The following is a 27,721-nucleotide window of genomic DNA, read 5'->3' as shown; positions in this document are numbered from 1 at the left end:
TATTATGGTAGTCAATGGTGCCTCAGAACTGTTTAGTTTCACACATTCTTTAAAATGTCTTTGCTGTTACACAGAGAAATTTATGCAGGTTTGGAACAACTTGAGGGTGAGAAAATGATGACAGAAATAATGTTTTTGGGTAAACTAGTCCTTTAAGGTGGGACGTATACATGGACATAAAGTGATGAATGTATAACACCAAAGAAAATTCCTTGTGTGTGCAAGCACACTTTGCAATAAAGCTCTTCTGATTCTGATTCTGATAAAAGAAATGTTTGCGTTTGACCGAAGAAAATCATACATCTGGGCGAGTAAATTATGATTTTCAAACATGTTCTGCAAATATTTACTAAACATTTAAATGCTGCAAAAAAGAAAGCAGAGTATTCCTGATCCTGCTAATGATCAGTTGGAATAAATAGGAGATTGTATGACCAATCAGAATGACTCCAGAAGGTTCTACAACCAATCAAAATTGAAAACAGGATAAATGAAACACTGAAATGTAAACCTGACCAGTCACAATGAAGAGATCATTGAAAATGTGTTATGCCACATAATACATTTGGTCATTACTGTCTGTCAGTAACATTTTGTTTATACTTTTGTTTGTGGTCATGTTGAAGATTGACAGTAAAAAATAGCGGAGGAGAAAAAAAAAGGTAATACTTGTTTACAATAATGCTCCAAAATAAACCGTTAGAAACGTTCTTGCTTTCAGTTGGTCAAGGTAAAATCTTTATTCATGAATTTGTGAATTGCCTTTTTAACTAATACATTATTATGGTGTATTTACATCATTTCCTATACAACATCAGCTGACAAGACATACCCAATAAATAAAGCAAAACCTTTTTTCCCCTTCAGAACTCTCAGGATCGTCCAAACTCTTCAGCAGCCCAGGATTGTGGGAGTGGCAGCACCAGGTACACAGTGAGGTCATTTCCTTTGGGTGTTTTTTAACTGTTTCCACCTGACCCAAAAGATGGAGATGTTTTCTTTTAGATTGGCGATTCTATGCTGTTCATTATCCTAGTGGGACAGAATGACTATACCAAGAGTACAAAACGGTACCAGCTGAGAACATCATAAATATGGCACACATAACTATACAGCACCAACACTGCAAAGAAGGAAATATCGAAGTAGAGACATACAGAAATTCAACGTGTACACTCGATACATAATACTTAAAACACTCCCCTATTTTTTGTAAATACTTGGCTTGTGCACGATAACTAACGGCAGAGAGGTCCGCCCCTAATTTTGACACGTAATTTTATTTAAAAATATATTAACAATGATCTCACCTCTTTACATAACCCTGTTTAAAGAATATCGGAGAGTGTGGGGGTAGAATGGATGACCATGTAAACTCAATAGAACGATCACTTGCGTTTAAATGGGCTCTCTGTGTTAAAGTGTCTTTTCTTGTGACAGATATGTTGTCGATTTGACTTGTCCAGGGTAGCCAAGAGAGAAATACGTTAATGTCTCTGTAGTGCTGCTCTGTGCCCAAATCTACATCCCACAAATCAAACCTGTTGACGTTCCCCTCTACATAAGTATACGTGGCTTTAATTGCAAAACCCTAGAATTGTTTACAGTAAGTCATGAATCCCAAAATATTTATATTATTGTAAATTAAGCCAGAAGATGGTGACACAAGGTAAATTAAAGACGGGTGCATTTTTTCCGAGTCAAAATTGTGTTTCTAAGTGGTGCATTAGCTGCCCTATCATACTGTATAAGTGGCACAGAACACGGTAAACCAAACTAGGGATTTGTTGAAAAGCATTTCCAAGGAGTAAAGTGAAAAGTAGGTATATGTACAGAAAAGCAGTGAGTGTTCCGGATTCCAATCGCTCCATCATTTGCTCAAACTTTTCCAAACTGTAGCAGTCAGGCTTCTTGCCCTCGGGATGATGGGTAAAGCTGGATTGTGACTTCACTTAATGATATTCTTTCAACGATGCAAAAACACCTGAAAACAAACAATAGGAAGATTTTTATTGTTAATTCACAGTATGGGTTTAATGACATTTTTCATTTATTTGTTCAACAATTATGAAAAATGTGGAAAATTGCAATTTATAAAGGACCAAACAATATTAGCACTTATGTAAATAATTAACATTAATAATGGTCTTTCCTGCGTTTAAACTTATGCTCCAGCCTTTGTACTGGTCTGCTTTAAATATGGTTTTATATTATACATTCACCTTTTCTCCAGTTAAATCTACGGTAAACTTGTTGCAAAACTGGCTCATACATTACATTTAACCTTTGTTGACAAAAAAGACATTAGATGTGTTTGAATTCAAGCGGCCAGAGGCGCAGCGCAGACCGAACAGCAAATTACATCAAAATACCGCGAGAACGAGCAGTGCTCTCGCTGTACTCTCGCGGTATTTACTAATCGGACTGCGCAGCCACGCATGAAGGCGGACGCGCATACTTATGATAACAATCAACTTAAAAGATGTGTTTTATTTTTTGGCCTAAAGTGGTCAAATTGCGTTACTTTTAGAGTCAATTCTAGTCCACGTTTCTTTTTAAAATCAAGCATATTGCTGCATACTCACTCATCTGTGTGCATTTGCCATCTATGCATTTCCGGTTTCTGTGAGGGGAAAAAAGCAGAGGAGTCCATTAAAAGTACGGTAGGAACTGCAAAATCTCTGCTTAAACCCGTTCAGTAATTTCCAGAAATTACATCATCCACCACTGACAGCTGTCACTGTTAGTAAATGTGCATAAAATAGTCATTTAGTTTGATTCTGTTGGGCATGACTATTGCCGGCCGCTAGATGGCAGTAACACCATCATGTACCATTACAAAATACTCTATTACAAATTCTGTTTCTGCAGAATGATTAAGGAGAATTGCTCATTCATCATCATGGAAACATCCTTAATCACCATCTGCAATGTACTACTCATCTGTTCTATACAAAACGTATATAATTGACCCTGCATAGTCATTATATAACAAAAAAGGAGGTAAGAAGAGGGAATTCTCCTTCAGTACACTTAGTTATGCAAAGCCCTTCTTTAAAAATAGTCCATGTCCATGACTAGTGTTTAGTTCTAGGTGTGCTGTTCAGCACAGCACAGCATGTGTTTCATATAATGTTGTGCATGTTGATGAATATGGACGGGCTGACAGCAAGCTGTGTAAACATCATTAGTAATTCATGGCTGGGCCTCCAGCCCCAAGCTTCAATTAACCCCAGACCACTCTCTCGCTCTCTTTTGCTCCAATTCATTTTCTCTGGCCTGTCATCTGATTTTGTCATTAATGACCATCGGTCTGTTATAGTTTTTTTTTAGCTAATCTGTCCTCGCTTCATCTGGCTGTCTCTGGCTGGCTGTGTCTGTTTTGGTAATAAATGAATTGGACCGAATGGCACAACAGCTGCACGCTGACAACCGATGTATAAGAACGTTTTTGGGGAGAAATTGAGAATGCGGTTTGTAATTGTTCATTTTCATTTATGTAAATGAGCATTTTGTGAATTATAAATCATATAATTTGTGTGGATGTGAAATGCTGCCAAAGTATCCAGAGATAGCATCTCTAGTTTTTCATTCAAATGTTATTATATTTTACTAAAACCAAAACTAAAACTATTAAAACATTTTGGTTAATTGAAATCAAATAACATGTTGGCCTAATTATTATTTAAAAGTCTTAAACTAAACAAAAAGTAGACACTGAAATAAGATTAAGCTGAGGCACAAAACGTTAAGAACTAAAGATAAATACTAAACTAAATCTGAAATTAAAATGAACCAATATGACAAGTTCGCAACATGTACAATAAACAAATAAAATATATAATGACAAATGCAAATAACAAATTCACTAAAAATTACTCAATAAAAATTCAATAAAAATGACTGTGAAAAATATAAAAATTAAAGCTCCTTTTAAATATGAATCAAGCTACAATAAAACTGAAAACAAAATATGATAATTCTGCTTCATTCTTTAACACAATAGCTAATGTTTTATCTTTTAAGATTTAAAAAAGTCATTTAAATTTAATTTACTTAATATTTACTAACATTAGTTTTCTTATAATATTGTATTAGTGATTATTAGTGATTATATTATATTTCCAACGAGAAATATGCCAACATGGAAAGAAAAACTGTTCATCATACCATTTCATTGGGTCTGTAAGCCTCCCAGCATTATTCAATTGTGATTTTTAACCACTTTACATTCATTTTTTCCCAATAATTTATACTGAATATTATTATTATATCAGTAATATTTATATTCAATAACTCCAAACACAATTCTCCCATGGTAAAAAAGACATGGAACAACCCCAAACAAAATGATTTTAATCTTACTGTCTCCGAGCAGCTCCTCGGACATAAGTCCATCCTGCCTGTTTCCCAACACGAAGGCCAGGAAGGACAGAATGAACGCGTCCATGATTCCCATAATGGCCAGGATGTACGCCCAGCGCACTGAGCAAGCTCCAATGGTGTATTTATCCGTTTCTTCTCCACACATGCGCTTTACCTCATCAGCATCCCAGCCGTCAGGATATATCATACAGCCTAGCACAAGACATGTACCTGTAAAAGACAGAGAGTGCAGACCATGTGAGATCTCAGCAAAAAGCAATATAGAAGTTTAATTAACAGCGCAACGTCATTCTGTAAGATTAACATGTACATGTGCAAAAGTGCAGTCATGGCACTTCATGCTGTGAATAAGAGAGGTAATTCTGGACAAGTTATATTCACATATATTGGATATAGCCTTGCTTATACAATACTTGCCTCTGCAAATTTGATTACAAGAAATTAATATTGAACCGAAGACACGAACTACATCCTTACTGGTCTTTCAGGGACACAAATGCCCATAACACAGCTATATCTAGCTACAGTCTGTCACAGCCCATGAGTTTTATGACCCCTCTACCACTTTGTACTCTAGCTGAATCTGATCTCATATCAGCAACTGTGGGCACTTCCATCATCCCAATGGACTGAAGATTTATCAGTAGCAGACAAGACCTAGTCAAGGCCCTGAAAGACATACAATAATTTGGCATTGAATATTGTGGATGTCAGTGTTGATGCACTGATAATGTTCAGAAAATGCAATCAATTAAGAGCAGTCGTTTATGATGTCACTAGGGGTTCACATCAGTTACAAGACAAAAGACTATGCTGCCTCCTTCACGTCATGGAACGATGTTGGAAAGACTATCTACTTTAAAAATGGTTGTGTGTTAAATCACATTTTGGGTTAAGTTAAGGACAACACACAAATACACAAAAAAATGTGTTATTTCTGGGACAACGCATTTTGAGTTTCTTTTTAGCACAATTTGTGTTGTCCCTTTCATTTATTTCAACGCAAAATCAGCGGAAAATGTGTTGAAGTAACATATAGTGTGGTAAATAGCATAACACAAACAATGTGTTAATATTTTAAGGGTGTAAGTGGCCATGAACAACATAAGCTTGGTGGAATTATCATTGATGCGAAGTTTCTGTGTTGGGCATATGTCAATAAAAAAATACTGACGGAAGAAAATAAATAATCTTAATACATAAGTGTTAATATCTAATTTTAATCAAATTATGTTTTATATTACAGTTATTACTGTATTACAGTTCACTGTTAACCAACGATAGGAGGGCGTGGCAGAAAGGGGGTCTACTAATGTTTCATAAATCTTTTTTTGTGGGGGTCCCAGCCATTTCTAGTGATTTAATCAGAGAGATCTAGGGATGGAATATTGGGGTAGCGTACAGAGGCAAACGTCAGCACGTTTTGCCAACATCGGTCACATTTCAGCGAATCTAAAAATCGAGTTACTTTTACTTTTTTACTGTTTGGTGCAGAAGTTACGTCACTATGGGACATGACTGTAGGGAAAGATGCTGAGCGTGCTACCCTAAGCTAAAACTGACCATATTAATCATAGACGCAAACACACACACTGTGGAAAATGCTTATAAATAATAGAAAACAATCAGCATTTTCCCTCATTTCACGTACTCTTTCAGGACCTGCAGTACTACACACACACACACACACACACACACGCACACACCCACACACACACACACACACACACACACACAGACACACAAAGTTAAGCTCTGATAATGAGCTGTCCTCACCTCAACCAACTTATGAAACAATTTCTCTCATTTTAACACTTCCTCTCACATTTTTAAGTAACAGATGTGCCAGAACAGATTGTGTAGGGCGTATACTTCTGTACTGTGCACGGCTCTGCCGCTTCTTTCCTAATAGATAACACTGCGGTTGCATCGCGAAGGCTTTGATTTTGCTGGCAGCGCACACTCGTGTGCTGCATCTGGGTCAGTGAAAGTGCTCGGAATGCTAATGCTGTCATATCTGAGATGTGTTTGTAGATAAACGCTATAAATAAACCCCTTACAGAAGAAATCTGTGTGAGAGCGCATGTTTCCATGTGGTAGATACGGAAGGATACACTTTGATACCCCGTTCGTCTTCCCTGTTCCTTTTGTAAATCTATTTTTCATGCTATCCTGTTATCTCGGGCAACGACTTATTGATGAAGCTTTGCATCACGGATTAGGAGCTGTCAGTAACACGTGTGGGTGCTGAAATATTCAGGTTGTTCTTGGGTGTGATGGGATAGGTGAAGATTCTGTCATCATTTACTGCCCCTGAAGTCATTTTAAAGGATTACACAATAGAAGGAATTGCAGTATTCCTTTATAGGGATAGTTCACCCCCAAATTAAAATTCTTTCATCATGTGTCATTTCAAGCCTTATGACTTTATGACAAAGATATTTTGAGAAATGGTTTTGTCCCTATTATGGAAGTCAATAGATTTAGATAGATAGATCTAAAAAATCTATCTAAATCTATTGACCCCAATAGGGGTCAATGTTGTTTGGTTACCAACATTCTTCAAAATATCGTTTCTGTTTTGCAGAAGAAAGGAAGTCATACAGGTCTGGAATGAAATTAGGTTAAGTAAATGGTTTTTGATGATAAATGATGATTGAGAATGTACATTTTTGAGTGAACTGTCCCTTTAAGTACACTGTAAAACTTTGCTGTAGTTTTTGCAGCAGGTTTGCCAGTAATTTACTGTAGATTTAATTACTACTTAGTATACTTTCCAATTAGTACTGTTTTCAATTACTTTAATCACAATTAAAACACTTTGACTTTTGAGATTTAAAATGAGCAAGAAGAGACTGGCATTAGCACATCAACACCTGCAAAAAATGAAATTCTTCCTTAGCATTTTTCTCTTGTTTTCTGTAAAAATATTTAAAACTTCTTAAATTACGATACAGTTACAAAACAGTAGTTGACCCAAGATATAAAGTCTTGTTTTATGAAAGAAAAATATATAATCTAGGTAAGTTTACGCTTAAAACAAAATTGTAGATGAAATTTACAGTAAATTACTGGCAAACCTGCTGCGAAATTACAGCAAAGTTTTACAGTGTATCCATCCTTTCATTTGTATGCGAGCTAGCGCTGAAGGATGGAATAAAAGTGCATTCTCACGCTCGTCTGCCCTTAACATCGTTTGACTTGGCATTTGCCTGATAATGTCTTTACATGCCAGCCAATAGGAGAAGAAAAAGCACAAGGACGATAAGGAAAGGAGACAAGATGGATGGAGAGAGGGGAAGATAATGCAAGGTTGAAAGACCTCCTGTCTGTCTTTTGCTAAGCTGCTGTTGTTTGTTGCCTAATTTATTGTTGGAGCAGGAATAGAGCAGCGCCTCAGGGTTTGTGTTTTGTCCTGAGAAGGACGGCTTGTTGTTTTTCCCAAAGTAAAAAGGGAGGTGAACGGTTGAAAAGAATGAAAGGGAAAGAACAGAAGAAATAGGGAGGCAGCACTACTTTATTGTGAACATGGTGATGCAGAATGTCTGTCAGAGGCTATGTTCAGAAACTATGTGCACTTCCTATGTAGACTGAATTTTAAAGCATCATAGGCACAGACAAGAAGGATGTTACAAACTTCATCAGAACGTTTGCTAACATTCCTTAAAGGTTATTTTAACATAAATTGTTTTGCAGTAACACCGTGTCTACACCAGACTCCGGTCTACAATCGTGCCCTCATAAACTTCAGTTAAAATCTGAAGATGCACTTCCGTCCTGTAATGACTATCCATCTTAAACGACGTATGATAGACGGTTTGGGCAGAGCATCCATTAACTCCTCCCCTTTAACTGTCAGTCTGCTGCCAATTCCATTTTAAAACGCAACTGCTGTTTTTATACATCCAATCAAATCGCAGAGAAACACGAAAGCCACGGCCACTATTTTTCTCATTCAAAATTCCATTTTACTCGGAAATGCAACAAAACATGGAAGTAAAAACGGTAGCAACTTCCGGTTCACAGGGACTTTAAACGTTACCTTTTAAGATGCAAAAAAAGAAATGTTGTAAATATCACAATGCTATAGCAATCCCAGATATCTGAAATAATCTGTTTAAGATGTTGTAAAGGTCTATAGGAATATTAAACTTTCATTTAATTAAATATTATTTCAAAATAAATTAAAAATGTTCCATTTCAGTAAGGATGCTCCCTTGAAAGATAACCTACAGTATATAAGAATTAGATGGCAAAGCACTGTTTTGAAACAGCGAAACACATACACTTAAACTTGCTCAGACACAACGCTGGGTGGCAAAATGTCTGCACACTATATATTAACACATTTCAAAGTTGCTTACACACCCAACAACTTTGAATTCATTAATTAATTGCAATTTATTTAGACAGCCAGTAACTGAATGAAAACGCATCAGCGAAAGTGCAGCAAGATCAATTCGCTCTCTTTTACCAACATCGAGAGATTTGTAGACGCTCCCTCGAGCGACGAGGTAAGTCATAAAAATGACTGAAGATTGAATTTACAGGCCTGTGTCTTTGTGGGATGGCTGGTTTGAGCTCTATGAAAGCTCAAGTAGGCATCTTGAAAATGTATAATCAACACAGTCTAAATACACAGCGATCACCTTAGTTCTGCATCCCACACATAAACACCATGGATTATTATAAGCATTATCTCTTGTTTAGTTCAACATGCAGTCGCATTCTGCAGTCATTGGGTTTGACCTAGACTCTCCGGAGGCCATAATGGAGAGCAGAAAGATGTCTAAATGGATGAATATCACAGACATTGTCTTCCACTGCATACTACATGAAAAGATCACTTTATGAAATGTAGATTCAACATCCACTGCATATCTTTGGACTGCATATCTTTATCTTTAGTTTCCTGTCTCCAATTCCTAGTTTATAGTCTTTTTTTAATCCGAGGTTGTAATTACTTTCTATAAAAAACGATGATAATTAAATTAGCAACCACACGAATAACCTCGTTCTGATTGGCTGGCAATGTTTAATTGTTCATCAGCAGGAAAAGTGCTGTCAAAGTGATCCCAACAATATTCTTCTTGTCTTTTAATGTTATAGTTGTGGCGTGAGTCACGCTTAAATTTAGAAATATATTAAAACGTCATAATTGTTGTCGTCCTTGGTGTGACTCAGCCTTAAATGCTTACAAAATTTGCTTTTAGAATAAAAATCACTTGAATTCTTTTTATGTACCTTCAAAATTTGTCTACATGAGTTATGTTGCACCCATGGGTGTGTCCAATTTCTTATTCAATACAATGCTCATTGTGACCTAACGTAAGCCTAAACACGTGCCTCAACTTCACTGTATGTCCCTCCCATAATATAAAAATAACTTGGCAACCGCCGTCTATTAGCCTATTTGTTCACCACAACGTGACCTCGTGTGTAAATGCATGCTGTGCTTTCATGCATGACTGACGCAGGATAAATTTGGGTTGAAGACAAACATTTGTCTGGGACTGTGTGAATTAAAGCCTGGACTGAACATGCTGTGTCTTCTGTGACAGAGGCATATGTTAAATATAACAAACATACTTGTTTGACTTTAGATAATTGCTTTTTAGCTAATAGCATAATTCCTAAAGTGAAAAAGCTTTTGGCCTGTAAAATGAGACAAAATACTATAGCAAGATCTTGGTTTGGATCCATACTTGGATAATGTTTAAAGTGGTATTTGACAGTATTGTATGATGCATGTTTGCGTCATTTATTTGTTTTAAAATGCTTTCCTGTGGCTCAGTGGTTAGAGCATGGCACTAGCTACACCAAGGTCATGGGTTCGATCCCTAGTCAGAAACAAATGTATAGCACAATGCAATGTAAGTCGCTTTGGATAAAAGCGTCTGCCAAATGCGTAAGTGTAAAATGCAATGCACTGCATTTGTTTTAAAATGCAAAATTTGAATGCATTGCTGCATTATGGGATACATTATTAACTATTATTCACATAACACGACTGAAGATTCATACAGTACAGCATAACATGTTTTGATAAACTATTTAAAATAATCAAGAAACACTGCAGCCTTTCTATTAAGAATACATTAAAAAAGAAAATCTATAGACATCTGGTTTAAGGAAGTTGTCATGCACTCACCAGCTGTGAATTGAATGTGTGCCAGTTCTGTGGACTGAGATGCGTTGTTATGGAGACGCTCTCTGGATTGTCAGTCTTGTGAGGTGTTTGATAAGTGATGGGCATGTTATTTAACTGCAGCATTCTTTAACCCCTCCCGCCCGGGAAAACTTGGACCTGTCAACATGGCAGCATTGATACGAAAAACTCTCTTAAAGCGGTGTTTCTTTGGCACACCGGTTTCTTCTCTGTTCTTAAAGGAATACTGGCGTTTTCCTTACTGTGGATTGCAGTCTATAGTGTATACCACGGATTGTAGAAAGCAGGTCACGTACTTCTGGGGATCACATAGCACTCGAGTAACTGGCCTTTGCGATGAAAGTGAGCAGGTAGCTTTCTCACTCTACTTTAGACATCTATGTTGTTTTCCGTTTCAAACTATTCGTATTTGTACAATGCATTCATATTTCCTTCACTGCCCTGTTGAAAAAAAATGTGTTCATACAATGGAAGTCAGTGAGGTCGTTTTGTTGTTGTTTGTTGTTTTGATGTCGTTTGGTTACAAACATTCTTCAGAATATCTTCTTTTGTGTTCTGCAGAAGAAAGTCCTACAGGTTTGAAATGACATGAGGGTAAATAAATGATGACAGAAGCAAAAGCAAAATCTGACCATATGTCCAAAAATATGGCGTCATGTGCTCAACATCTTGAAATGATCTATAATTGTCCTTTTTGAACATGTTCACATATACCCTCATTGCCCAAGTGTATATCCCATAATTCTTTGGGGGTGGCGGAACGGAAAAGGTGATTGAGAACAGGTGTTCCAATTAATTACTGCCGGGAGCAAGCACACCCGCCAAGCATGGAGGGAAACTAAATGAGCGTGCCAAAATACACATTTAACAAGACGAGAGAGTGAGCGAAAATATGAGCTCCGAATGATACGCGTCAAGCCTATAATGTACCAAAAGATAAACAAACTACTTATTTTATCGATCTGATGTCTTTATTTTGCAATCCGAAATGCCATAGCCCAGCCTGTTTGGATGTGCACTTGGCGGTACAATGTGAGCGATTTCCTCCTCCCAGTTGGAGACCAGTAAGTTTTGAATTGCCCCCCCCAGGTCCGGAGTTTATTTAGACCTGCTAAGCATCCGTTGAAGTGTCCATGCGATGTTAAGCATGTCCTGCCAAATTCAGTCCCCATCCTCACTACACGACAGTAAGGACGAGAGCTCCCCCGTCTCCATTCTGTTGTATTAGCAGAGCTCATCTAAATTCAGAGAGGATCTCTTCTCTCAGGTTTCTCTGACTGTGTGATGGTAGTCGAGGGGAGAGAGTGTCTTTGAATATTCTACAGATGTCCTCTTTTCTTTCTCGGTGTGTGCCGAGCGTTTGAAGTTGGCTGATGGGATTGTTTTAATATTCCTCAGATGTGGCGCAGAGCCTAGGAACATTTTATCCTCGGTGTGCCGTGCTGCAGTCGGTGTGCGTGCAGGATGCGCTCTGTTCATCTGTACAAGCAGAAATGCGTTTTAGAGTAAGTGTGCAAAAGTCGGCATTACGATGCTATGGAGATGTGGGGGGTTACCAAAGCATCCTTTGCCTTTGCTAGGGTGTTCTGAATGGATTTCAATGCGTTGCTATGCAGCTTCTGTGGTATTCCCGATGGTTTCTTAAATGTCTTTTTTGTGGTGTGGACCGGTCACTCATTGACTTCCATTGTATGGACACAAACCCACCGAGACATTTCTCAAAATATCTTCTTTTGTGTTCCACAGAAGAAAGAGTCATATACAGGTTTTGAACGACATGAGGGTGAATAAATGATGACAGAATTTTTATTTTTGGGTGAACTGTCCCTTTAATCTACTGTATGTTCATTTGTACTCAACCGAAGGAAAGAAGTCATGTTTGTCTGTGAAGGAATGAGGGTAAATCAATTATGGGAGAATTTTCATTTCTGGGAAAACTATTCCTTTAACTACTATAATAAACCACCCCCACATTATGTGTGGGTGTGTTATGTATTATTGTGTGTTTAATATCTGTGTTTCTAGAATCACAGTAACAGAAACACATCAACAATACAAAAGTGCAACTGGCTTTTATAAGAACACCTTGTGATTGCTATGATTTGTGTTATAGCTTCAGGAAGCCTTACTGGCATTAAAGACCACCTGCTGGGTGGACCGCTGAAGTCAGTTCGAAGGGGAGACCTCGCCGAGCGTATACATTCACGTGCACATGCCCCTAACCCTTGGCACGTGTATGTATCAGGCAGACACTAATTTTGAATCACAACAGTATATACTCGCAGACGCTTCGCAGCGAAGGGCTGAGAAATGTGCGGTTACCATGACAACTGCCAGTGAGCTGTTTTTCAGATATATCACAGGCTGCGTGCGAACCGAGCCTTGTGTGTTCATGCGGGTCAGCTGTCAGACTGTCGGTATGTCTCAGAGACAGCTTGTCGGATAGAACGTTGCCCTGGACTACAAATGCACGACTTCTGTCATTCATGGAACTTCACAGTTATTATATTTGGTAAACACGATAAAAATACAATTTTTGAAGATATCAAGGAGTATCACTGGCTCTTTTATAATAAATTGATGCTATTTTGGATACAAGTATGTCTTAAACAGCTAAAAACAGCGTATGTGTATATTTATATTAAAAAATACCTAATATTTTGCTCTACAGCTATGCAGTGACAATAAAGGTGTTATTATTTAGTATTATATTATATTCTACTTAAAGCTTTCACTGTTAACAATTTAATTGATATCTTTTGCTACACACACACACACACACACACACACACACACACTTAAAGAAAGTTTTGAGTTATAGCATTATCTAATCATATTTCTCTTTTTTCCATGTATCAGAATTTATGTGTAGGGCAGCAGAGAAAAATTTGTAATCATTGTGACTTTTAAGGCAAAATGCTGAACAGTTGCAAGACCACCATCTACTGTGCTGGAGGGTCAGTCAGAGTATAAGTATTAACACAATATCAATAATCTATATAATATATACAATTATCTCCAAGCTTTCCTGTAGCTCAGTGGTTGGAGCATGGCGCTAGCAACACCAAGGTCATGGGTTCGAGCCCTGGGATTGCACATACTCTGATACAAATGTATAGTATATTTAAATACACAGAATGTTGCATTTGATACCAGTTACATTATGCATTATACATTACTTTATTATATGTATATGACATTATTATTTACATTTTCTAAACCTCAAAGTAAATCCTGAAAATGTAGAACATTTTTGGTTAAAGAGTTCCGCATGCCTAATTATGCATATTATCTTCTACAATCCACAAAGCTTTAAATTATTCATTCCAAGCTTCAGTTTTGATAAGGTTTAGCCCGTAAGCGACACATGTATAAATATTTTGTCAAGAATTATATGTTTTTTTTATTTAAAAGCCCTGATCAGGTAAGAAAGCACATAATCGCATAATACCATATTTTTGTCAACTTCCACCTGTTCCTAGGAAATACATTCGAACGTTGTTTAAGTTTACTTCAGCTAAAGACAGCAGACGCAAATGTGACTGTCTTTGACGAATGAGGCAGGAATGAACTGATATCAGGAGGCTCAGAACACAACGTGCTGTTTATTTCTCCAATGAAACACTTATTCCCTCAGGCTCCCGTACACAGAGGGAATTTATAATCCAAACACACACAGAGAATTTGCTTTATACTGACTGGTGATGCCCATTCAATTCAGCCTATATAAATATTCTGTTCCCTGTCTTATTGATCTCCACAACAAAGCAACATGTTTTATTCTCAGACAACATGCTCCTGTATGACATATCGCTTTATTGCTTCCTGAACTCTTTGGATAAAAGCGTCTGCTAAGTGTAAATGTATATAGGACACAACCGTAGGAGGTAAAGATCTCATTCAAATTGAATAGGTCAATAGATTTTTTGAGATAATGTAAAAACCTTTCAATAGACTTCCCATGAGCTTTGAGATTGTAAAACAATGGTAAACACAGTGCGATTTCTGCAAAATTGTTAAAACATATTTCATTGTTTTTTGTTATTTTCAAGTCCACTCCAGCCCCACCCAGAGGAAAGGAAGATCAAACAAGATATCTCCTTCCCATCTCACATCTTTCTCCTAGACAGAAATTAGTTCAAGTGAACATCAAAATGAGACTTAAATTTAAGTCTCCTGCTTCTCACATGTTTCTCCTGACTCTAACATTCTCAGATTTATCTCCTCTAAAGTTTCATAAGATATCTTCATAACATCTCACACTGTGCTCTCATCCATCAATGTGAAAAACAACAACATCATCATAAAAAAACACAACAATAAAAAGTTCTCCAGTTTTTCTTCTTTTCAAGACTTTCTCATGTCTCACTTACAGTATGTCTACTTTTATTTATCCTAAGGAGTTTTAGGAGAAACATCTGAGACACTGTTGATACTACAATGAGAGATAAATAAGAATCTCAACTAAGTCTCAGATATTTCTCATGTCTCCGTTGTGTCTACTCTCAAAATATCTGATAAACTGCTGACGCTTAATCAAGAAACACAGGAGAATCACAACTATGTTTCCTGACCAATGAGCAAACATTTTTTCCTCTGGGCAACAGCGATACAAAATAGCTATCAATAGATTCTATATTAGAAATGGTTATTTTTTAAATGTCACGTGTTACGTAGGATGTAGAAACCGTGTTAAGCGTTATACTACCTACAATCCTTAAACAAGCTCAACCAATCAGATTAGTTATTGTTACCTTGGAAATAGAAATAATGGCAATGAGCTGAGCAATGACTGGCCACTCCCATATAACACTGTGAATGATGTAATCTAGTCTTATAAAACAGTTTTCCAATGCTCTCAGTCTCAACAAAACTGTATATTTGAATATTTAGCAAAAAACTTTAAATTAATGGCACAAGTCCTTTCCCAAATTCTCTATTGGACAGAAAATTCTCAAAAAACGCACCGTACTTTAGTCCCTCACAGCCTGATTGTTTACAAAGATTTGCAACGGCATCTTCTCTTACTAAAGCCTATATAAGCTCAATTTTCAATTCCCCATTTATTTGGTTTGTAGAGATCACCTTTGCTCTTTAAAAATGACCGTGGAGGTCATTTTTAAATCCTGGGTATCTTCTATCCCCGCCTCCTTGATTTGATGTGCTAACCGTAGAGGTCAGCTTATCCTTCTCATCTGATCCACAGAGGCTCTCCGGCCTCCAGGAGCTGAAAGCTTTCGGAGCCGTGCAGATCAACAGCCTCGTAAGTTATTCTGACAGAGCACCGATACTAATGGCCTCTGCTCTGGCTCACACAAGCAATCCATTATTATCTATTGACTGACAGGGACATTGAATTGAAGGGCATTGTGCGAGTTTGAAGAGAAACGGGTTTAAGAAGAAGAAAATTGTTCTGTTAGAAGCTGCTCTTGTTTGTCAGTTTTCTAACTGCTCGGGGCGTCTACACACTAGAGCAGTGGTTCTCAACTCTGGCCCACGAGATCCATTTTCCTGCCGAGTTTAGCCCCAACTCTGATAAAACACCTGAAGAGGCTAATCAGTGACTTCAGGAACAGACGCGTTCAACTTAATGTTGGGCTGCGCAGATTGTTTGGCATATCGCATTAAAGTACCGCGAGAGCGATTCAACTGCGTACCGAGCAATCTGCACTTGAATCGCTATCGCGGTACTTAAATGTCATACGCTGATAGAATTGCTCAGCGCCGCATTAAGTTGAAAGCATCTATTCCTAAAGACGCTGATTAGCTTGTTCAGGTGTTTTATATCAGAGTTTTCCTAAAATTTGGCAGGAAAATGGATCTGGCAGGCCAGAGTTGAGGACCACTGCACTAGAGTATGCTCTGCACAAAAGAACGCTGCGAAATCATTGATTTAGGTGAGGATGTGTGTCGCAAGGCAAGGGTTTGTAAACCAAAAATGAGGAACATTTACACTTTTGCCACAGACATACAATGACGATCTTTTTCCATGTGATTTTAAAATAACCCAACTTTCGCACTACAATGAGAATTGAAAAAAAAAATGGATGGCGATGTTGCGTTGTAAAGAAACAGGACGTGCCTGCGCACACACATTTACCAGTGTTGGGCAAGTTACTCTGAAAAGGTAATCAATTACAAGTTACTAATTACATATTCAATAGTGTAATTAGATTACTGTACAAGTTACTCTCTCCAAAATGTATTTAATTACTTATTACTAATTACTTTCTATATCCTACATTAAGCTTGATTAGTTAAGTGATTCAAGGATAGACATGAAACGGCTTATTTCATTCATTCAAATAAATAATATTAAACTACATAAAGTAGTGTTATTAACTGGCCAATGTATAACAAATGTGAGAATTATACATTAAAGCGCGGATTTTAAAGTTAGACTCCGAATTTTGATGTCAATTCCACTATTGCACACACATATATTACACAAAGTATTTAGTTTAATTACATCAGAAGTAACTGTAAGGATTACTCTTATTTTTTCTGTAATTTAATTACTTTCCTTTTACAAGAGAAAAGTAATTAAATTACAGTAACTACTTAGTAAGTAGTTACATCCATCACTGACAGTTACAAGCCAAAAGTGCCAAAAAAAAAATCCAGTTTGTAACCGTGCCGAACCAGGCTCACGTGGAAACATAACTGTAACCATTCCAGACCGTGCTAAGAACGGTTCAGCTCTTTAATAGTAAGATATAATGGCACAAATGTTTGACGGTAACTCCCCTTGAGTCCTGAGGTTTATTACCACCATAATAAAGACAGACCACACATTAAGTATGTACTTTACAGGGCACCGGCATTTGAATACTTCAATTTGTTTGGTTTTATGGGAGAGCTGCGACTAAACAGGTTGCACAGCATAATAGGTCGAGCCAGACCTTAATATATTTGACTGCTCAAACAAACGGAGCAATGTTTTGATAGCACCCAGAGTCACGGTATTTATACTCTTTGGGGAAATCATTTCGCGAATGGCTAGCTCGCACCCCATTAAGATTGAATAGGAGCAAAATTACACACTTCACCTTTAATGGTCTGAGGAATAACTCTGAAATCATGCTTTTTATTGTGCATTCCAATCAATATCTGCAGTTGGTTTGTTTTGATTTAAGCCATAATAACTCAAAAAATACAGCTAACTAACAATAAAAACATTATAACATAATAAAAACATGATTTTTGGAAATAAACCATTTATTTAACATATACGTAAATATATCAATGCAATATCACTTGAGTAGGAGTGTGATAGTGCTCTATATCAGCATGGCTGTGATTAGGCCAGAGGCACTATAGATTATGTATTTTAGGTATTTTACTAAATACTAAAATTCTATACTAAATAAGTATAAATGTTCACCTTTCATGGTAAAATAACCATTACCTTTGGGTTGAAATAATATTGTTTTGCATTATAGAGACATACAATGGTAAATCAGTATTTTGGCTTCTTTGAGGCACTCAGTTATATACTAGCTATGCGCTTTTTGTAGTCCTGTTGGGAATATACAAGAAAACAAACCCTTCAGGAAAAACACTGCAGTCAGAAATGTTTCTGTCTCTAAGCTCTGCTGCGGTTTTGAAGCGTGCATGTGTGCGTGCGTGTTGATAAGCGCACATAAGAACAGGCAATCTTTTGGTGTCAAACTTCTATAACCTTCATTCTTCAGAGACTATAAAGTCGCTCTCTTTCCCAGTCCTAATTAAACACACTTCACACGTAATTAAACAAACTCCATCAAATCTCATATCTGAAGACAAAACCACAGAAAGGTATATAAGCAAGCAAATATAATAAGCAAATAATATTAAATAAATAAACAAATATTTTTAATCTTCTGCCAACAAGTAAACTTTGGCTACTGTTTGTTTAGGTTTGATGTATGATTGTTTTTTCATTAGGAAAAGTGTATTGAAAATGGAGAAAAGATACAATAAAACTTTTCAACAGAAGTTAACAATGGTTTTATTTTTGTTGTCTATTTCAAAGATTTTCAGGGCAAACATCTGAGACTTAATAAACCCACTGAGATATAAAGAGCAACGTCTAGGCAATAAAATGTTCAAAAGAATATGATCCCGGATTTCTTTCAAATACACACATTGCTATAAAAACCAGCATATTAAATGAATTATGAGGTATCTTGCAATTTCATTGGCTGTTGCTCATCGCTGCCCTATTTGCGCACACCAGAGCATCAGTGAAAGCCACGAGCTGCCAGCTGGCTACATTCAAGGGCCTTTCATTCCAGAAAAGTGGCAAATCTCAAAAATATAAATAGGCAGGAAGTTTATATCCTGTAGTGTGTGCCCTTATAAGATCATGGAGACTCTGTCTTATAAATGCTGTAGGACACTTTAGTAGGATTTCTATTGTCTATTTATTGACATTAACACTAAAAACTGTTAAGCTGTGATCATGACACAATAATCATCAAGAATACAAAGCCAACTTTTCCTCGAAGCAGTTTAGTCATAGTTTATGGATTCTTTATAAACCTCTGGGTTGTGTGCATCCACTTAAAATGAGGAAAGTGGTCTTCACGGGCATGACACGATCGTAGCTGAGATCAGTCACTAATCACAAACAGGGAAAGCAAAGCGGCGATGGAGAGCCAGTTTTCCCGCCGTCGCGCTAATGACATTAACTCCACCAGCTAATCAATCCGTAAAGAGCTGCTAAAGACTTCGGCCGAGCCATCAACCACAATTAAGAGATGTCAAACTCTAACCAGCGTGCCCGCTACATTTTTCAAACATCATAATTACGTTCGTCCGTGCGTTTTGAAAGTGACTTTGGCTTTAAATTAGCAGACCTGATGTGCTCATCAGCAAGCGGTGGAGATCAGCTCAGAGAAGATTAAAGCTTGTGTGTTAATGGAGCACGGTATTTTTAACCAAGTGCTAATCTCCAACGCAGGATTTCTGATTCGTGACTCGCCAAGAACTGATTCATGCTGCATTTTTGAATTTTAAACCATCAAGGCTAACATAGAAAGATAATGCTTTTGTTTAACCATACTGTCCTTTGCGTGAGTCTGGACTAGTCCACGTGCAGCACACTGCACATCTGTTATATGTAAATTCAACAACATGCCAAATAATGCAGTTGTGAAATGATGAAAATGCATAAAATAATGCAATATATGAAATGATATGCAATAACACTTTAGATTTTTAAAATTTTACCTATAAGAATATATAGGTTGATCATCTTCAACACATCGGAGCGCATGCATGCACTCATGCACACAAGGGCAATAACATTCACTTGTCAGCCTCTCTGAAAATGAAAACGATACTTTTTGCATTATTAAAACATTTGGTTATTGCGATTCATTACAATGTGCACATTTGCAATACTTTGAAAACAGCGATGTATTGTACAGCCCTAGTATATATACTATATATTCCCAGGTGACTAAGCATATTTAAAATGATCTATTTTTTAGGCACTAATTTTGTACTTAATTTACAAAAAAAGACGTAAGTACTTTTTTAAAATAACCTTATGATCTAAGCGTGCTATACTGCGCTGTTTTGAGACCCCATGAATAGAAGTACTATATGTTTTTTGTATACTAAGCACAAACTTAATGTGTGAAAATATAGCACTTTAAGTGCACTTACAATTGAATAAAGTGCATTTTAGTGCATTATATTTACCTGGGTTAGTTGTGTTTGCTAAGTCAAATGGGGTAAAGGATTTAAACAAGCTATTAGTCCTAAGTATTAGGCCTTCACTTAAGATGGTAAGTTTTCTCCAGCAAGCGTCACTGGTGTGGTTTTCTGTTCCTGCAAATCCAATTCCACTATATTCCTTCTTAGGCAATTGCAAATAATGTGATTCTGATTGTGCGTCATAGTGCCTTCACAGGTACTCGTTCACACACACACACACGCAGTGTACAAAGGCAACACACTGTTCCTGGAGCTCGTTTAACTTTCACAGTTTGCTGTCTGTACTGTATAAACCAGCAACGGTTTTCTTTATTTATCGATTTTGTTCCCACGCAAGCACGCAGTGGATAAACATTGTTAGGGCCGAAGCGATCCTGCACGTATCTGTGCCCCATAGGGACCCCAAAAGGTCTCATTACTATTGTTGATTTCTCTGTATCTGCTAATCAGATTTCCAGGTGAGCACCCCACCGTCTAAATCGCAAAAACATCTGCTCCCTGTAGAGCCTACAGGAACCATGGAGAGTGTCTGATGACATCAAACATTCATACTGAGCCTTAGGACAGTTTCGGAGAGATGGGTCTTTAAGATGAAATTCTGAATCAAACATCAAATGACTATGATTACTTGCAGTCTTATACGTGATTGGCTGGTTGGATAAAGACGATGCCGTTATAGTGCACTAATTCATGCACTAATCTCTGCAGTTTTGTTGTTGATTAAATGGCATTACAAGATTGCACATATTACACCACTACAAGATTTTATGTGAAAGACGACGAATAGAGCACATAGAAGCAAATTTGTATGTTGTACATAGTTCAACTCAATACATGACACACCTGGACCCAGGTGTCAATCTATTAACATTTTAAAGACCGTCTACACCTTTATTTGACCTTTTTTGGCTTTTCTTTTTGTACAGCTGCTTTGATGCAATGCAAATTGTAAAAATGTGCTATAAAATACATTTGACTTGACTTTATATCTTTACACTGGTTTGTTGAATGCAATCATTTAGCTCCTGTGCTGACGTATTTCCTATGAAACAGAAACATTGAGGATGACATACTGTAGGGCTTGTCTTTTTTTATAAAGCTCATAGACTTTATTCCTTTCTTTGCAAGGAAAACCTATAATTTGCTATTTCCTATTGCCAGTCCCCCTGTGGTGAAATTCAAGTTTTTAATGTTCTTTATTTGTCTATGTGGTGTTTAATTATGTGTCTGCTTTAAAATAAACCATGTGCAAATTCATCAATTTAAACCATTATTTTCTCCATAAAATGCATCACGTTAACAGATTTGAGCCATAGATATGTAAAGAAGGTGCAAAGTCTCGGCTCTGCTTCTGCAACATGAGCCCACGCTGCTTACATGTCAAATGAAGCAGCTATGTACCTATAATCAATGGTCCGACCTCACGCGATTAAATGGAGGCGGGGACTGATTCTGCATAAACTAAATGAAGCAAGGGTGTAGAGTTACATTCAAGTCATTTTAAGTCATGAAGAAATTATTATCACTGGAAAAATATTTTACATATTCTATGATGATGCTTAATTAAAGTCCCCGTGAACCGGAAATTGCGATCGTTTTTACTTCCGTATTTTGACACATTTCCGAGTGAAATAGAATTTCTAATGAGAAAAATAGTGGGCGTGGCCTTCGTCTTTCTCTGCGATTTGATTGGATGTATAAAAACAGCCATCACATTTTGAAATGGAACTGGCAGCAGACTGACAGTTGAAGGGGAGGAGTTAACAGATGCTCCTCCCAAGCTCCCAAGTAATGTTTACATTACTTTACAAATGATTGCGTAGTAATGCACTGAAAAAAAAAAACAGGTGCAATAAGCTGCCGCTTGGCTATAATATTGACATATATTTCTGGCTTCCTGTCGGTGGAAAAAGACTCACCTGAAACATACAGTGTGCATTGGAAAACATTGTGTAATTTGTGCATATGTGCATCGCATCCCTAATGTTTCTTTAACTTGTTTATTGTGATTTTCAGTGAGTGGGTGTGACAAATGCTTGCTATATTTGTTTAATTCCAGTGTCTTAATGTCATCTCATATCATAAAGTAAAAATACTTCCACTTTCTCACTCCCACTACTGTATTAGTGTGAGATTTGTCAGCTCTAAAAACGATATGATTCACAGATAATCTAAAAAAGGGAAATATTTTTCATGAAAACTATTTTTTTTGTGGCTTGTATGTTGACACGATGCTAGAAAATAAAAAGTAATATCTGTTTCATCTATGTACTTGTGCTCGTTGCCCACCTGTTTACTGGAATAATCCTCATAAATGCGAAACCATGGTACATTGATGGTAAAAAATGCTAATAACTTAGTACTTTGTAATATGTTATGATACTGAATGTATTTATATTTATATAGCATGGCATTTAAATGTTACTCTAAGAACACCAATCCCAGTATTTCTTGGTATTTTTGTGCAAGTGAATGCAGAAGAAATGTAAAGCATCTGTTATACTAGAATGCAGCAGATAACTGGATGTATAAGCAAATAGAGGAGTGGGTGTATTGGAGGCAGTGTATGAATTGATTGAGTCAGTCATTGAGCATAAAGTAAAGGCAGTTATCTGTTCTTCATTCACAAGCTCCAGTCAAACTCTGAATTCTATCAGTACTCCTGTAGATGTCATAATGCTTATAGTTGGACTATATGTATGTCTTGATATGTTACGTAACATCTGATTCTCTTAGGACTGACATATCCATATCCATCTTCATTACCTTTATTACATTACTTCCAACAAGCCATTCAAGGGAAACAGTCCTAGAAACCAGACCACAATGTTCACATTTAGGCCACATTATGACTAACTTGTGTTAAAATTATCTCAAATTGTGCACAAAATGAGACATAATGTGTTAAAAATGACATTTGTTATTGAGAGTGTGGAGTATACATATCTACATCACACCTCATTCATGTCTGAAGCACAAACGGTTTGCAAGTTTCGCACACCAAAATGTAAAAATGGTTTAAATCCCTATAACCATAAGTTAATAATGAAAGTGAAGCACCACTAATAAACTAAAATGTTTTAATGTTCTTCATTTCTTTTTTATGAGTGTTTGTAACATTTGTTTTACATGCACATGTTTTCACAGCGCAGTCATTTTTACATTACCTTCTGGTCTATTAAATTAACATTCCCTTGAACGTTTAGTAAATTTCAGCCGTTTACAGTGACTTTATTGTTTGTAATCATCAATGCAGCTCCGTCTGAATTGGACAAATTACAGTCTGATGTAACCCACACCAGCACTGACTGTGTTCCTGCAGGGCGGTGAGATGCAAACAGTGAAGGCGTTAGTTTCTCATTACCCACACTGCATGCTGTTCTGTGGAGACTTTTGCTGGATCGATGAGCCACTAGCAAACCAAATAGGCTTTTTATTGCTAACCACTAATTCTAGCTTTCATATTACTGTATAGTGGCATTTTAGATAGTCCTGGGAAAAATAAGATTTAAGACTCGACCTGCATGACATATTAAATATAATAAAACTATATACACTTATATGCAGTATATTTTTCTGTTTTTTTGTTTAGCAAAATTTTCTAAAAACATGATTGCACGTCAACCATTAAGGAGCAAATAAGCATCTTTCTTCCTACCGGAAAACGAGCAAGAGAAGGCACAGTCGCAATATGGTTTATTATTAAAACTAATTAATTTCTTTAATACTTAATGAATGTATTGAATTAATTCTCAATAATACCATTAAATAAAATAAACATAATGGTCATTCATTTTATAATTATACTCTATAATATTATATATAATAAACAATTAATTCACCAATTAATTCAATAATATAGTATTTTTTATAGAAAGAAATCTAGTTTTTACCAAAGGTTGTTACTGTACTGATAGGTCAGATGTTAATATTTGATGTATTTGAAATTTTTAAAGCATGATTACACAGCCAGGTAATTGTCACATCCATAGTAGTGCATATTCCTCATTAATGGACACATGAAAATTGAAATAAAATAACTATTTTATAGTCTATAAAGAAGAGACATCCCTTCTCCATTTGTTGGGAATTATTGCTTCTGGTTTGCACATTTTAATTCACAGAAATCCTACAAAGCTTGTCAACTCTCAAAAACGTGCCTCCTTTTTTGTCACATCTGTATCGCATCTACATTCACCTCTTTTAAAACACGTGTACGGATTTAAAATATACTAATATTAACGCAGATCCAAAGACCAGTATAAGTTATAAGTTATCGTACTATCATACAGCATCATCCCATCTCAACCACAATATGGAGAGAAGTAGATAAACCATCCAAGCCCATGACAAAGAATTTAGCATACAGATCATGTACAGGACACTTCGCTCTGACAGCTGCAGGCCACCAGTGACAGTAATTTGTCCACATTTGTGAGTTTGTTTCACAAGTCACCTCACCTCCCTCATGAGCAGGCACAAAAATAGACAAGCCCTGTCTTTCTCCTTTCAGTGGAAAAACACTGAATATTTACAGGGCACCAGACATTTGAAGAGATTTTGCTGGATATGTTTAGAACATTTCCTCCAGTGGTTCACTCCCATCCAACACCGGAAATTGTTTGACGGAGCGCAGCCTGCGAGGCGCACGCACTCATATTCAGAGAGGGCGGTCAGTCTCTTCTGCAAATACATCAAACTAAATGGAACCCTGGAGCTTTTTAACTTCCAAATACAAAAAAAGGCTGTCAGGAATACGACTGAACAGAAACGGGAGGAAGATGGAGGAAGTGATATAGAGTGCATCTAACTGCTGACTCTACGAATGCAAACTTTTAAAGTCGATGCTTCAGATGTCCTTCACGTGATATGGGCAGATCGCACATTTTGTGTTCGCTGTACCTTTCTTATTACATGGAAGCCTTGAATTATTACATAACATTGCTCTAGTCTAGAAAATTACTTTTTTTACTATTTCTTGATTATATAGCAATGACATGTTCAGTATTGGTGACCTGGGTGAAAAATATACTGACTGTCTGCATTTGTTTTCCAATTATAGATGCATACACATAAAACGCTTAAGCGTTGTTTGTTTCCCAATGAGAAGATATGATACAATAAAAGGCCTCAGGGCGATGTTCCTAGCTAATTGAGTTCATTTGTAACTTTGATAACATTGGTAACAAAACTGTTACTCATTTGTGACATTGCCACATTACAAAATAAAGCCAAGTGCATATCAGATCTGTGCCTGTAAATTACCATAAAATTGATGAATCTGTTAAAGTGATGGTTCACCAAAAAAGTGAAAATTTTGCCATCATTTATTCACCCTTTTGTCTTTTTAAACCTGTATGACTTTCTTCCGCAGAACACAAAGAAGATATTTTGAATGATGTTGGTGACTTGCACCCATTCACTTGCATTGGTTTGTGTCCGTACCATAGAAGTGAATGTGTGCCGGTGCTGTTCGGTTACCAACTTTATTAAAAATATCCTCTTTCGTGTTTTGCGAAAGAAGGAAGGTCGTACAGGTTTGAAAGACAAGAGGACGAGTAAATAATGACAGAATTCTCATTTTGGGGTGAACTATCCCTTTAAAACAAGTTAATTTCTCTGGCATTATATGACACAATCACATATATTTAGGTTAGTATTTCAATTAGTTGTTTTCAGAAGTGAAATACAAAACGCACCATGGAAATGGTAAAAAGTACCCTGCACTACCACGTAAATATCAAGGCATCATTGACCACCATGGTGTAACAAAGTACCATGACATGAGCATCCGTCACCAGGTAAAAAATGTCATCATATAAATAATTTCTCATTTCCTGCCCTGGTAAAATCATTGGGAAAACTTCCAACGGATGCGAAGTCGCTCACTCACCTGCTGCCAGCTGCATCCACCCACAGATCTTATACACAGTGGCTGTGCTGCAGAAGAAGAAGAGGGCGAAGCAGCCAATGCAGGACAGCACCAGCGCCATGGACATCCCGATGAAAAATGATGCCGCTTTGAAGGCTCCTGACGGGATGGAGCTGAACTCGGTGAAGCTCCCCTGGCACTTCAGGTCCCGGGACATTCCGCTCCCTATGCAGTAGTGAAACAGGCCGAAATAGCCGGCCTGCGGCGTGTCCACGCCGTCCCCGATCCAGTAGGGCTGAACGAAACATACCACGTTGACGATGGCGAAGAGGATGGTGAAGATAGCCCACAAGACCCCGATAGCGCGAGAATTCCTCACGTAGTTGGTCTGGTAGATCTTGGCTGCCTCCGTGGCTGGGAGCATTGTTGCGGGTGCCCCAGGAATCATAGATGGATTCCGAACTTTATGGATTGGACTCAGGTCCCTAATTCAACCTGGACTCTCTCCTGTCTGGATTCAGATCCTATCTGGATTGGATTCTGAATTCAGGTCCTGTATTGATTCAGTCTGGACTATTTGGTTTCAGTTGGGACTCGAGTCCTGTGTAGATGTTGCCTGGGGTGGCACCTAAACGTAACCACAGACAGAACAGCTCACAGGACAGACTAAGCAATTTTAGTGCCAGATGTCACAGTGATTCGTTCAGCGATGATGAGGGAATATGTCCGTGACTTCAATGATGCTCTCTTCCAGCTCTCCTCTGATTCAGTCACTATGCATCCGCATCATTCAGCCCACCAATCTTATTAAGGTGAATAATCACACTTGGTGACAGCAAAATAATTTACTCAACTCATACGAAGACACAGCTCATATGTCCAAGACCCACTCCAATGCATCAGAAATGCTATTCCCAAAGGAATTGTCAGTATGAATACTGAATGATTACCCGATTTAAGAAATAATCGAAGGGTTAGCTGGTTAGTATCAAGAAGGTTTGTGATTAACCAAACCTTATGAGATTAAATACATTTATATTGTATTATATTGGAAATAAATACACACAAACAGTAATCTACCTTGTACAGTCCGGATGGCTGTTTCCTCGAGGTTACTATGAGATATAACGGATTTTAGGCGATAGATCTGCGATCAAAAGAAGTCCCTGACATTGAGATGACGACACTTGGACTGCATCGTGTTTTGCGTGTCCATTCCTCCCGGATTCACATCCACCGACAAATGCAAACCGCAAATATCTCTCTCCTCTCGTTTACTGTCTGAAACGCGCACCAGTACTCCATCCGATTTAATCCCGCACGCGCATCTCACAGCAATAAGACGCGTTACATCTGTCGTGTGAATGAATAAATGCTGAGATGAGATTCATGCCTTGCGTGTAGATCGCGGGGATGGAGATCGCTAAAGCACACAGCGCAGAATTCTGGCACACCCGAATATTCTGTATGCGTCTGTCACTGCTGTCCGCATAGCGGTAGAGACATACGATGGCCTGATTACACAATATATTCATATTTCAAAAATGTATACGGATTTATTTTTGTGTATTTAAACATTCACGTTGGAA

At 37.4% G+C, this 27,721-nt stretch overlaps 1 protein-coding gene across 2 annotated transcripts; it reads right to left on the bottom strand.

The window, feature by feature from the left end:
• Positions 1-693: 693 nt before the first annotated feature.
• On the bottom strand, positions 694-27,585 carry lhfpl3 (LHFPL tetraspan subfamily member 3). Of its 2 annotated transcripts, XM_057324193.1 has the most exons (5): positions 27,213-27,585; positions 26,154-26,760; positions 4,366-4,596; positions 2,586-2,623; positions 694-1,984 (listed from the first exon to the last, which is right to left on the bottom strand). In XM_057324193.1, exons 2-4 carry the CDS (start codon positions 26,578-26,580, stop codon positions 2,607-2,609), a joined length of 675 nt encoding a protein of 224 aa, XP_057180176.1. In that variant the 5' UTR covers positions 26,581-26,760; positions 27,213-27,585; the 3' UTR covers positions 694-1,984; positions 2,586-2,606. The 2 variants fall into 2 exon arrangements, with proteins under 2 accessions (XP_057180176.1, XP_057180175.1); XM_057324192.1 differs by having other exon boundaries at positions 26,154-27,585.
• Between the last annotated feature and the right edge of the window lie 136 nt (positions 27,586-27,721).

The sequence above is a fragment of the Triplophysa rosa genome, linkage group LG24 (genome assembly GCF_024868665.1).
Source record: "Triplophysa rosa linkage group LG24, Trosa_1v2, whole genome shotgun sequence".
Taxonomy (NCBI): Eukaryota; Metazoa; Chordata; class Actinopteri; order Cypriniformes; family Nemacheilidae; genus Triplophysa; species Triplophysa rosa.
The sequence above is the reverse complement of the archived record's forward strand: the minus strand, read 5'-3'. Positions and strand labels throughout refer to the sequence as shown.